This window comes from Lepus europaeus, chromosome X (genome assembly GCF_033115175.1).
Source record: "Lepus europaeus isolate LE1 chromosome X, mLepTim1.pri, whole genome shotgun sequence".
Taxonomy (NCBI): Eukaryota; Metazoa; Chordata; class Mammalia; order Lagomorpha; family Leporidae; genus Lepus; species Lepus europaeus.
This window is the reverse complement of record NC_084850.1, coordinates 97,076,924-97,090,898: the sequence shown is the minus strand read 5'-3', so window position 1 is coordinate 97,090,898 and position 13,975 is coordinate 97,076,924. Positions and strand designations below refer to the sequence as shown.

At 42.8% G+C, this 13,975-nt stretch overlaps 1 protein-coding gene across 3 annotated transcripts in view; it reads right to left on the bottom strand.

The window, feature by feature from the left end:
• Window positions 1-228: 228 nt before the first annotated feature.
• Window positions 229-13,975, bottom strand: part of PHF8 (PHD finger protein 8) — a 107,482-nt gene continuing 93,735 nt past the window's right edge. For 2 of the 3 annotated variants that reach the window (XM_062183953.1, XM_062183954.1), the window contains 3 exons: window positions 8,989-9,098; window positions 4,278-4,614; window positions 229-3,211 (listed from right to left, as the gene is read on the bottom strand). In XM_062183953.1, the coding sequence (XP_062039937.1) occupies window positions 3,123-3,211; window positions 4,278-4,614; window positions 8,989-9,098 (536 nt within the window). In that variant the 3' untranslated portion in view covers window positions 229-3,122. The remainder of the gene's footprint in view (window positions 3,212-4,277; window positions 4,615-8,988; window positions 9,099-13,975) is intronic. The other variant, XM_062183955.1, reaches the window with a different exon arrangement.

Sequence of the window (13,975 nt, the reverse complement as noted above, 5' to 3'; positions counted from 1 at the left end):
TCCCCCCCATAACTCTGCCTTTCAAATAAATAAATAAATAAATAAAATCTTAAGAATAAAAAGAATTTGCATTCTATGAAAAACACAAACATCCTAGATCCAGGCTGGTCCCAGAACTTCTTATATATGCGATGCTGGAAGGGTACTTTGCCTGTTTGCTCACTGGCAGGATGAGGATATTGGTGAGGATGAGATGAGTCCATACATATTTTATATATATATATACATATATATATATAAATTATCCCACATTCATAAAAAGAAGACACAAGCACAGCCAGTATAAACAGCTTCTTCATGGAAGCTATGGAAAATCTTTCCACTGAACTTGTTAGGTCCCTCTGAATTGTTGCACCCTTTCTTTTCTGCCCACTGTTCTTCTGGTTATCTGTTTCGAGTGTGTGAACTGTGTTCCTCCTAAGGGCAGGGATCCTGTCCCCTTCCCACACCAGGCACAAGGCTGGGCACCAGAAGTGCCTAGTGACAATTTGCTGAAAGACAAAAAGAATACAACAAGAAGGCAGAAAGGCGGCACTCCTGGACCCCGCACCACATTACCACCAACAAAAACAAACCAAAACAAAAAAAGAAAAGAAAAGAAAAGAATGCCAAGCAAAGTAATTGCCAAGATAAATCACTTTTATCTCTATAGGAAAGGGAGAATCTAAAAAAAATATAAATTACATTAGTAACACAACATAAGAAAAAACAGGGGGAAAAAAAACGAGAAGTCTGGATGATACTACTCTAACCTATTTATAAAAAGGCCCTGCATCAGAAATTCACAATCCTACCCACTTCTAAAAATATATTTAGACATGTACAGAAGCGGTGGGCTTGTTTTTAAATTGTTTGCTTTGTTTGTAAAAATATATTAAAGGTGAATAGAAATCCTCTCTCCCTGCCCCCTATCTAATCCTCAGCTCTCTGCTGGGGATTGGAGATCAGAGGTAACTATCTCACCATGTTCTAAACCTTGGTTACTACCAACTCCCAACCTCCTCCTCAACTCACTTCACTTAGAACCTGAAACATTAAAAATAAAAACAAAAAACACCAGCCTCTTTGGAAAAGCGTAACTCTGAGGGTAAACTTGCTTTTCATTGGAAACAACACAAAACAACAAACAGGAGGCTCTGAGAATCCAACTAAACTAAATAAAACCCAGTCAAATGGAGGCTGGGTTTCAGCTCCACAGAAACTAACAAAGAAACAAAGGGAAAGAGGCCTGGAATCAGGGGAATTTGCTAGCAATTAGCTGCCTTTGAAAGATCAAGAGTAGGTGTTAATGGGCAAAAGGGCTGGGGACCTGGTATTGGTTACAGCAGCCAGCGCCTAGTCAGGCAGTCGCCTACATAGGGACAGAGGTTTCTCCTGCCTTCCCCTCACTACTCTCTGCTCCCTTGAAATCCCCAAGACAAGCAAAGCTGGGTAGAAACAGAGGGGAGGGAAGTAGGACCTCAAGTGCTAAGGGGGAGGTAGCCAGGCTTTTTGCCTTTGGTGTGACTAGATGGAGGACTGCTTGGCCCCTGGGGTCCCCAAGGTAGAAAAAGCAAATGGACTAAGGGACCCCTGATTCCAAGGAAGGAGAATAGAAGAGGGGCTATGGAGAAAAGAAAGACAAATTGGAGACACAAAGAACACAAAGGAAGCCTCACAAATTCCCTGTGGCCTGCATGGTAGCTGTTCAATTCCCCAGAAGCACTGAGCAAGCTGGGGTGAGGTTGGAGTGAAGGGTAAAGATCAAGGATACACTCCATTTGGGAAGTGCCAAAATGGAGGGGCAGGGGATTCTCCATCAAGTCCAGATTGCCAATGAGACAAGACAGGGGGGAGGGGGGGCACTGTCTGGACAATGCAGACAATCCACACAGGAAAGAAGGGGGAAGGGAAGATCATCATCAGATGGTCTGCTTCTTCACATCTGAGTGTCTCTTCTGGGCCTAGGGTCAGCAGTGGCCCATCTGTACTTTGCTTGGACGTCGAGTTGACCTGTGGCCTGGAAGTGCAAAAGCCCAGGATTGAAAATGTGAATCCTGAAGTTTTCTTCAGACTGAGACCTCAGGTGAGGAAAGAAGCACAGAGGTTCCCAGGGGTGGGTTGTCCTGCCGCACCCTGTCTGGAAGGTCCAGGCTGGGCTCGGTGGTATAGGTGGAAGAAACAGGTTGGAGGGCCAAGGTTATGTGCTTCAGTGGCAGGTGCTTTCAGGTTTCTGGGAGATGGTTTTCATCTGCTGGGGCCCAGCCACAGCCACGTGGATAATGTTCTGCAGGATCTCAAAGTCCAGGCAAATCCCTGGAGCTTACCTGGCACGAGGGGCTTCAAATATAGCCAGCCAAAAGTAGCTTCTTCCAATGGGCCACAAAGTCAATGGGCAACAGCTGGGTGTCTGTTCTCTCCCCCTTAGAAGTGACAGGAATCTCTTGTCCTCCCAAGGATAAGTGAAGTCAGCCTTTCCAGGCCACCTCTGGAAATGGCCCACAGTGGGGCAGTATGAAAGACACTAGGCCCTCCTCTTTATTTCCACGAAGTTTTGGCAAGAGGGGGCAGATACCATAGCCTTCTCTCAGGAACAAGTTTGTAGGTGGGGCACATCCACTGGATTGGGAGGAAGAGGAAGGCAGAATGGGCAGAGGTGGGTAGGCTTCTGGATAAAGGGCTTGAGTTGCAGAAAGTATTGAGTACTGGGACCTCCCACTTCATGGCCAGAGAAATAGGGAGGGCCCAGGCTCTCTTTCTTCATGCCTCTCTGCCTCCTACCATCCAACTCTGGGGCAGGGTGGGGATGGGGGCCAAGAGTAAAGGACAGACAAGGCAGGTAAAAGGGACCTGGGTTGGAAAAGGAGAAAAGTGGTTCTGGTCAGCTGGAGACCTTTCCCATTTTCCTGCTACTCGGGGTATGGAGAAGGCGGCAGGATGATCCAGTGGAAATGGAGAAGGAGTTGGGAACAACTGGAGGACGGGGTCTGTGGGAGGAGTCCGTGCCTTTGGTCAGTCCAAAGAAAGCAGGACAGTGCACCTCAGCACCTTGTCCAGGGCAGATAAGATCCAGGAGTGCCCCGACAGTTGACAACGGAGAAGGCAATGGGGGTGTAGGGGTGAGAGCTGGAACACAAGGAAGCTCACAGAAGTAGTTTGCCATTTCTGTGGATTTTCAGGATACGGCCGAGTCTCTGTTTTGCTGTGGCCAGGCCCTTTTTGGGACGCTTTCCTGTGGGGGAAGGGAAAAGTAAGCAAGGGATATGGCAAAGGAGGGTGTCAGCAGCAACTCTAGCACCAGCTATCCTCAGGTCACCTCCCCTCCTCTCTTTCTCTGCTCACCAAGTCTCCTCATCCTTCGACCATAATGGGCAAGAAGCCCTCTTTAATCATTTCCATCCAAGACCACATGCCCTGGTTCTTCCTCCTCTGACCTCCTGATGTAGCTACAGACTCCCTGCTTATAGTCTGTATGTTTTGCTTTCCCGTTTTCCTTCCAGAATTCTGCAAGGAAGTAAATGTGCTCCCATGTCATCTTATCTTGCCCACCAGCATTAGACAAATGTCTGCTTAATGATTATAGCTCAACCAGAGTCTTACCACCCAACATTATACCAATTTCAGAATCCTTGAGCTGCACACTCCAGGGACCCAGTTTTGAGGACCAATGTGAGGGAAGAGAGGGCTTGAACCCTGTTTCTTGCCTGCTTTTCTCCCCCACATCAAATCTTCTCCCTGGTTCCATCTGACCCTCTCCATCAGTTTATCCCCTCCCTCTCCATTTAGTCCCAGCTTTTCTTCACTTCTGCCTGAACCTGGATACAAGGGCAGTTCAAAAACTTTATGGAATATGGAATTAAAATATAGTTTATATTGGTGCATAAAGATCAAGGCTAACTAATTTGATGGTAAGGATGGAATGTGCTACCTTGAGAAATACTGAGTAGCTATTGCTGAGGTAATATAGGCAGAGGCCCCATGTATATTATGTATATCATAATACACATTTTCCATGAATATTTTGAATACCCTCCTATGTGTCTCCTTCCTAGAATGCCCACCTCCCATCTACCCTCTAATCTGCCTACTAGAAGGATGTTTCTAAAGCCAAACTTGATCTTGTCTCTGCTTAAAATCAGTCAACGTCTCTCCATGGCCCATGAGATTAAGATTAGTACAAGCACCTTAGATTGGCCTTCAGCATCCCTCCCTGATGTTCTCAGCTACTAGAACACCTAGGGTTTAGAGCAGGTGGCCCTGAGATCCCTCTCAGTTCTTCAACAATATGGTAGTTGTACCTTGTCCTGTCTGATTGCTCTGAGAGCCAACTGAAGGGCGCCGCTGGGTCAAGAAGACGCCGGGGGCCATGGGTGTGGTGCTGCGGTTTGCCTGGGCCATGCCAAAAGCATTGGGACGAGCAGTATACTCATGGTCAGCAAGACTTCCTGACAGAGCCTCTTGTTTGGGTTCAGGAGGAGGCAGGGGTGAAGAAGAGGTGGGAAGCTGGGGAACAGCAGCCAGAGTTGGGGCTGGTACTGTCACACTGATATTGGAGTCTTGAGGGCGAGGCTGTTCTACCTCCTTTAGCAAAGGTTTCTTCTTGATGTATTTCTTCTTTTGGGCCTTCTGTAACTCCTGAAACACAAACCAAGTGAGAGCAGAGATTTAGGACTGGAGCAAAGAAGAGAATTTCCCAGGAAAAGAACTAGAGAATGATATGGTTCTGCAACCCATCACCCACCTCCCATCCCCACCAAGTCTAGCCAGCATATACACCACAACACAAATCCTCCCAGTACCTGAAGTGATCTCTTTGGTACCATCCATCCTTAAGTCATCACTACCACTGATCAGTACACTGGCAAGAAAACTGTAGATGAATTTGGAGACTTGGACTTTCGTCCTAGCTTTGTCACTAATGAGTTGATTGTGAACATTTCTAACAAAAACCAAATTTACACTAGGAGCTAAGGCACAGTAGACATTTTATCTTATTTAAATACTCAGAACAGCCCTAAGAATGAAGAACCCTCACTTTACAGATGAGATAACTGAGGTGCAGGGATATTAAGTAATTTGAGCCAAAAGCCTCACAGTTGAAGTAGTTAGTGTCAGTATTTAACCAGGTCTATCTAAAGATATACCTTGTGAACTTCTTAAAATCAAATATGTGGGGAGTAGAACTATTAGTTTTGGGATAAGATAAACTTAGGTTCAAATCAAGGCTTACACTCCATAAATTGGATCTTTGTCAAAGTTACTAATTTTTCTGAATCTCAGCTGCCTCACCTATAAAATGGCTAAAATAATATCTGCTTTTCAAAGTTGTGGGAAAGATTAAATAAAGTAACAATATAAAAATACATAGCATGGGGGCCAGCACTGTGGCTCAGTGGGTTAAAGCCCCAGCCTGCAGCGCTGGCATCCCATATGAGCAACAGTTTGTGTCCTGGCTGCTTCACTTCCGATCCAGCTCCCTGCTAATGTGCCTTGGAAGTAATGGAGGATGGCCCAAGTGATTAGGCCCCTGCACCCATGTGGGAGACCCAGAAAAAGCTCCTGGCTCCTAGCTTTGGCCTGGCTCAGTCCTGGCTGTTGTGGCCATTTGGGGAGTGAATCAGCAGATGAAAGATCTCTCTCTCTCCTTCTCTCTCTAACTCTGCCTTTCAAATTAAAAAATAAATCTTTAAAAAATACATAGTATGTAGTAGGTATTCAAGTGGTAAACCAGTCTATCTTTACCTCTTATAATGTATTATCTTCATTTTACTGGTGCTTTACATAAAAAAAGATTGATTTATTTGTTTATTTATTTATTATTTGAAATACAGACTGACAGAGAGAAGGGGGGAGGGGACAGAGGGAGAGGGAAAAAAAGAAGGAAAGAAAGAGAGAAGGGAATAGAGAGCTCTTCCATCCGCTGGTTCCATCAGCTGCCATGCAGCTGGGGCCGGGCCAGGCCAAACCTAGGAGCCAGGAACTCCATCTGGGTCTCCCACATGGATAGCAAGGATTCAAGCACTTGAGCCATCATCCTCTGCTTCCTAGGCACATTAGCAGGGAGCTGGATTGGAAGTGGAGTAGCTGGGACCTTAACCAGCATTCCCATATAGAATGTAGGCATCCCAATTGGTAGTTTAACCTACTGTACCACAACATCCACCCTCTTTAACTGGTCCTTTTCTTTTCACAAAAAACTTGACAATCCTCCAGGTCACTGGGTCTAAAAACCTCAATTTTATATGGGAGGGAGTAATAAGGAATTGTGTCACTTCTCCCAATACCTTGGATTTCATCCATCTATTGCTCCATGGGCTGCTACTCACTGTATAATGAATAGAATACCTGCATAATGGGCATCTGTAGCCCTGAGAACCAGGAAAGGTAGTGCTGAGAGCATGTGAACAACTTCACCTTCTGAAATGCTACACAGCCACACAGACCACCTAGGTGATTACATTTCTTTGCCTTCCCTTGGCAACACGAGCCTATTCCTGCCTTCAGAAGATCTGATAGTCCATGGCTACCATAGAAATTTCTGGGGGACAAGAATAATAATATTAGTAATACATGCAGGTACTGTTCTTTAATTATTTAATTAATACACATAAAAATACAAGAAGTAAGAATTATAATCACATTTTAAGAACGAAGGAACTGCGGCACAAAAAGGGTAAGTCAGTTCCCCCAGATTATAGGATCAGTAAGTGGCCAGACTGTGATTTAGACTGAAGCCATGTGGCTTTAGAATCTCTTCTCTCAGCCACACTGCTATTCTACCCATAGCAGAAAGAACATTTCTCTTCCCCTTTCTCTCATCTTGCTCTAGAAATTGTCCCTTCATATCTAGATCACTTAGCCTAGATTTTTCTAACTTTGCCGCCAGTATCTTAGGCATACATTTTATCCATATATCCCCTTAAATGACTAGAATATCTTACAGTAAAGACTACTTGCCAATTCATTCTCTCGCTGAAAAAGCTGTTAGCAGGTCCTCAACCAACTTCCAGCTCCCTAGTCTGACATTCATGATCTTCACAGTGTGGCTGCTTACAGCTAGCCAACCCATAATGACAATGATGAAAGCTGACATGCCTACAGCACTTACTTTGTACCAAATGCTGTTCTAACAGCTTGTACATATATAACTTCATCTAATCCTAAGATAAAATCTATGAGGAAACTGAGGCAAGAACAAATTAAGTAACCTGCTCAAGTGGTAGAGCTGGGATTCAAACACAGGCAGGCTGGCTCCAAAATTTGTTCTTTTAACATTTCTTACTTTTTCCCGTTCTGTACCATGAAGTCTCCAATCTAGAAAAGTCACTCATTCACTAACCCAACACTGACCAAACACATCTGCTTACCATAGTGAGGATACCAAGTTAAATTAAATATATCCCCACTTTTAAAGCACCTGCAGTTTAGAAAGGGACATAGAATGTACACTTACGATCTTAAGCACTATGAGATAATGCTACAGAAGCATGGAAGAAAGTCACTAAAATAAACTGGTGGTAGGAGGTGTGGAGGGTTGTTAGGTAAGGCATTGGAGAGGGAAGAAGGAACAGCTTGTGCAAAGGTACAATGCATGAGACGATCAGAAACACTGAGTAAATTATGAGTACTATAGTGCAGTGTGGTTGGCATAAAGGATGTGTGCAGGAAGGGCTGGAGGAGAGGTGATTAGAGACCAAATCAAGAGGGCCTTGTATGTTGTACCAAGGTGTTCCCTTCTCCTGGAATGCCTCTCAGTTGCCTACAAAAAGCTTATCCTGTAAAACCCCTCCCCAATTTCAAAACTTCTTTGAGATAATCCCTGATCAACCCAAACAGAAGTAAGCTCCTTAAAAGGCACTAGTTCATACTCTTAATAAATTACTGTTTATTTAAAGAGTAGAATCCCTTTTCCTCAAATTATGTCTTGCATAGCACTGGGGTATACCTAACAGATATATGTTCTGGTCAAAGTAGGGCCACCTGGCCTGCTTGGTAACTACTGGCTTCAGTAATAGCCTCTGAGACATTTCTAAGCAACTCAAGAGCTCCATAAAACATACTATGAAAACATCATGCTATTAAATTTTATTTAAATAAGATATAATTACTAAATTATATAAACATTTAACTATTTAAATAGCAAGAAACATAAAATTTGAAGTTAGAAGATATGAGTTTGAATCTTGTTTCCTCCATTTACTGGCTGCATTATCCTGGACTATTCAAAGAGAGCCTCATTTTCTTCACCTGTAAAATGATGAAAATACCACCCATTGAACAGGGCTACTGGACATATGACATGAGATATTATACATGGAAACACCTGACACACAGATGCTCAATAATATGCTAAGCTAGGATATGGCATAAAGAACTAAGAAGATGTTGACAAGGAAAGAACCAGAAGATTTACCTCCAAACGTTCCTAGAGTTTGCAAACCACACTACATGTTGAAGAACTTTGTAATCTATAATGCTAAGAGGTGAATTTGATGCTAGTGATAATGCCACTTTAAGACAAAGTGGTGTGTAAAAGTTTTCTTGAGAGGCAGGTGGTAAAGATCGAAGTAATAGCATATTTAATAAAGGGGATAGGAATACTCTCTAACAGACCAAATTCCAATACTGAGTGGCTAAGAACTTGGGTGTACTCATTTGAGTGATCTCTTTGTTTTATCTGGGGGCAAAGGGGAGATCAGGTCCTTCTCATCTGAGAGACTTTTTATACAACCTGAAAGGCAAGTGATATCAGCAAGGGTTTTTCTCCGGCCCTTTATTTTCTTTCATCCTAAATCATGTCAATTATGTAACCTGTGGAAGTAGCTTGTCAATGAGTTGGGACATGAAGGATCTAGGAGGGGACAGGGATACTATCAAGGATAAAGATCAAAGGTTACCCACTCTCCACTGAGACAACAGTGGGATCCTATCAGCCTGAAAATCCGAGTTTTAGATTCTAAGTCAAATAGGAATCAGCAGCAGGTTATTGCCTGAGATGTCAGCACCTACCTGTTGAGCCAGTTTTGCCGCTGCTGCAGCCAAGCCTGTCTCGATGGAGGCTACCCGTGTCCCTTCACGCACAGGACGATCCTGCTTTGGTAGAGTTGGGGTCACACGGGCTACAGGGAGACAGGATGAGAGAAGGTGTCACTCTCTAAGACAGTTATTAGAATGCCAACCATATTCCCCACCTCCAAGCTCCCCAAAAGTAATCTCATTGGCCTTATTGCTTCTGGCTTTTTCAAAGACAGATTTTGCTTTCATTTAGGTAAAAAGCTAGCTCACATATACTCCAAGAACACACCACTGGCACAACTAACTAAAAAAAGAAAAGACCCAAATCAATAAGATCAGAGATGAAAAAGGGAATGTAATAACAAACACCACAGAAATAAAGAGTCATCAGAAATTAATACAAAGAATTGTATGCCAGCAAACAGGGAAATCTATCAGAAATGGATAGATTCCTGGACACATGCAACCTACCTAAATTGAACCAGGAAGACATAGAAAACCTAAACAGACACGTAACTGAGACAGAAATGGAATCAGTAATAAAATCCCTCCCATCAAAGAAAAGCCCAGGACCAGATGGATTCACTGCTGAATTCTACCAGACATCTAAAGAAGAGCTAACTCCAATTCTTCTCAAACTATTCAGAACAATCAAAAAAGAGGGAATCCTCCCAAATTCTTTCTATGAAGCCAGCATCACCTTAATCCCTAAGCCTGAAAAAGATGCAGCATTGAAAGAGAATTACAGACCAATATCCCTGATGAACATAGATGCAAAAATCCTCAATAAAATTCTGGCCAATAGAATGCAACAACACATCAGAAAGATCATCCACCCAGACCAAGTGGGATTTAACCCTGGTATGCAGGGATGGTTCAATGTTCACAAATCAATCAATGTGATACACCACATTAACAGACTGCAGAAGAAAAACCATATGATTATCTCAATAGATGCAGAGAAAGCATTTGACAAAATACAACACCCTTTCATGATGAAAACTCTAAGCAAATTGGGTATAGAAGAACATTCCTCAATACAATCAAAGCAATTTATGAAAAACCCACGGCCAACATCCTATGGAATGGGGAAAAGTTGGAAGCATTTCCACTGTGATCTGGTACCAGACAGGGATGCCCCCTCTCACCACTGCTATTCAACATAGTTCTCAAAGTTTTAGCCAGAGCCATTAGGCAAGAAAAAGAAATTAAAGGGATACAAATTGGGAAGGACGAACTCAAACTATCCCTCTTTGCAGATGATATGATTCTTTATTTAGGGGATCCAAAAAACTCTACTAAGAGAATATTGGAACTCATAGAAGAGTTTGGCAAAGTAGCAGGATATAAAATCAATGCACAAAAATCAACAGCCTTTGTGTACACAAGCAATGCCACGGCTGAGAAAGAACTGCTAAGATCAATCCCATTCACAATAGCTACAAAAACAATCAAATACCTTGGAATAAACTTAACCAAGGATGTGAAAGATCTCTACGATGAGAATTGCAAAATCTTAAAGAAAGAAATAGAAGAGGATACCAAAAAATGGAAAAATCTTCCATGCTCATGGATGGGAAGAATCAATATCATCAAAATGTCCATTCTCCCAAAAGCAATTTATACATTCAATGCCATACCAATCAAAATACCAAGGACATTCTTCTCAGATCTGGAAAAAATGATGCTGAAGTTCATATGCAGACACAGGAGACCTCGAATAGCTAAAGCAATCTTGTACAACAAAAACAAAGCCAGAGGCATCAGAATACCAGATTTCAGGACGTACTACAGGGCAGTTGTTATCAAAACAGCATGGTACTGGTACAGAAACAGATGGATAGACCAATGGAACAAAACAGAAACACCAGAAATCAACCCAAACATCTACAGCCAACTTACATTTGATCAAGGATCTAAAACCAATTCCTGGAGTAAGGACAGTCTATTCAACAAATGGTGCTGGGAAAACTGGATTTCCACGTGCAGAAGCATGAAGCAAGACCCCTACCTTACACCTCACACAAAAATCCACTCAATGTGGATTAAAGATCTAAATATATGACCCGACTCCATCAAAGTATTAGAGAACATTGGAGAAACTCTGCAAGATATAGGCACAGGAAAAGACTTCTTGGAAAATACCCCAGAAGCACAGGCAGTCAAAGCCAAAATTAACATTTGGGATTGCATCAAATTGAGAAGTTTCTGTACTTCGAAAGAAACAGTCAGGAAAGTGAAGAGGCAACCGACAGAATGGGAAAAAATATTTGCAAACTCTACTACAGATAAAGGGTTGATAACAAGAATCTACAAAGAAGTCAAGAAAATCCACAACAACAGAACAAACAACCCACTTAAGAGATGGGCCAAGGACCTCAATAGACATTTTTCAAAAGAGAAATCCAAATGGCCAACAGACACATGAAAAAATGTTCAGGATCACTAACCATCAGGGAAATGCAAATCAAAAACCACAATGAGGTTTCACCTCACCCCAGTGAGAATGGCTCACATTCAGAAATCTACCAACAACAGATGCTGGAGAGGATGTGGGGAAAAAGGGACACTAACCCACTGTTGGTGGGAATGCAAACTGGTTAAGCCACTATGGAAGTCAGTCTGGAGATTCCTCAGAAACCTGAACATAACCCTACCATACAACCCAGCCATCCCACTCCTTGGAATTTACCCAAAGGAAATTAAATTAGCAAATAAAAAGCAGTCTGCACCTTAATGTTTATTGCAGCTCAATTTACAATAGCTAAGACCTGGAATCAACCTACATGCCCGTCAACAGTAGACTGGGTAAAGAAATTGTGGGATATGTACTCTATAGAATACTATACAGCAGTTAAAAAAAAAAATGAAATCCAGTCATTTGCAACAAAATGGAGGAATCTGGAAAACATCATGCTGAGTGAATTAAGCCAGTCCCAAAGGGACAAATACCATATGTTCTCCCTGATCGGTGAAAACCGAGCACCAAAAAGGAAACCTGTTAAAGTGAAATGGACACTATGAGAAACAGCGCTTGTCCTGACTGTTGATGTACAACTTACTACTTTATCCCTTTTAGTATTTTTTTTTGTTCTAGTTAACGCTATTGGTTGAACTCTTTAATTAACACACAATTATTCTTAGGTGTTTAAATTTAACTGAAAAGTGATCCCTGTTAAATATAAGAGTGGGAATAAGAGAGGGAGGAGATGTACAATTTGGGACATGCTCAAGCTGACTTGCCCCAAATGGTAGAGTTAGAAACGTGCCAGGGGATTCCAATTCAATCCCATCAAGGTGGCATGTACCAATGCCATCTCACTAGTCCAAGTGATCAATTTCGGCTCACAATTGATCACACTGATAGGTTTAAGAGTCATTGGGATCACATAAACAAGACTAGTGTCTGCGAATACTAACTCATAGAATAAAAAAGGGAGAGAACGATCCAACATGGGAAGCGGGATACACAGCAGACTCATAGAATGGCAGATGTCCTAAACAGCACTCTGGCCTCAGAATCAGCCCTTAAGGCATTCGAATCTGGCTGAAGAGCCCATGAGAGTATTTTAGGCATGGAAAGCCAAGACACTCTGGCAAAAAAAAAAAAAAGACCTAAATGAAAGATCTCTGTGAGTGAGATCCCAGTAGAAAGAATGGGCCATCAAAGAAGGAGGTACCTTTCTTTGAAGGGAGGAGAGAACTTCCACTTTGACTACAACCTTGTCTAGACCTTGTCTAAATAATATCTGAGTCAGTGAACTCAAAAGGCTTCCATAGCCTTGGAAACTCATGACAAGAGCCTAGGGTGATTACTGACGGCCATAAACAAGAGAGTCAAATTGTTAAGTCAACAACAGGAGTCACTGTGCACTTATTCCCCATGTAGGATCTCTGTCCTTAATGTGTTAATGTGAATTAATGCTATAACTAGTACTCAGACAGTACTTTATACTTTGTGTTTCTGTGTGGGTGCAAACTGTTGAAATCTTTACTTAATATATACTAAATTGCTCTTCTGTATATAAAGATAATTGAAAATGAATCTTGATGTGAATGGAATGGGAGAGGAAGTGGGAAATGGGAGGGTTGCAGGTGGGAGGGAGGTTATGGGGGGAAAAAGCCATTGTAATCCATAAGCTGTACTTTGGAAATTTATATTTATTAAATAAAAGTTAAAAAAAGAAGAAAACAAACAAACAAAAAGAATAAAAGTTGGGGCTGCCATTATAGTGTAGCGGGTAAAGCTGACACCTGCAGTGCCAGCATCCCATATGGGTGCTGATTCAAGACCCCGCTGCTCCACTTCCAGTCCAGCTTTCTGCTATGGCCCCTGGGAAAGCAGTTGAAGACAGCTCAAGTGCTTGGGCCCCTGTACCCACATGGGAGAACTGGAAGAAGCTCCTGGCTCCTGATGCCCAGCTCCGGCTCTTGCAGCCATGTGGGATGTGACCAGCAGATGAAAGATTTTGATCTCTCTCTCTCTCTGCCCCTGCCTTTCTCTAACTCTGCCTTTCACATAAATAAATAAACCTTAAAAACAAATAAACAAAGTTAACCTCCCTGAATTGGCATTAAAGGTTGTCCAAATTCTGCTCCTGGCCTATTATCTTCCCCAACTTAATTCATACACCCACTGTTATGGTCTGAATGTCTCCTCCAAAACACAAGTTGAATTTTTTTTTTATTTTTTGACAGGCAGAGTTACAAAGTGATAGAGAGAGAGACAGACAGAAGGGTCTTCCTTCCGTTGGTTCACTCCTCTAATGGCCGCTATGGCTGGCACTGTGCCAATCCGAAGCCAGGAGCCAGGTGCTTCCTCCTGGTCTCCCATGCGGGTGTAGGGCCCAAGCACTTGGGCCATCCTCCACTGCACTCCCGGGCCACAACAGAGAGCTGGACTGGAAGAGGAGCAACCGGGACAGAATCTGGCGCTCCAACCAGGACTAGAACCTGGGGTGCTGGCGCCGCAGGCGGAGGA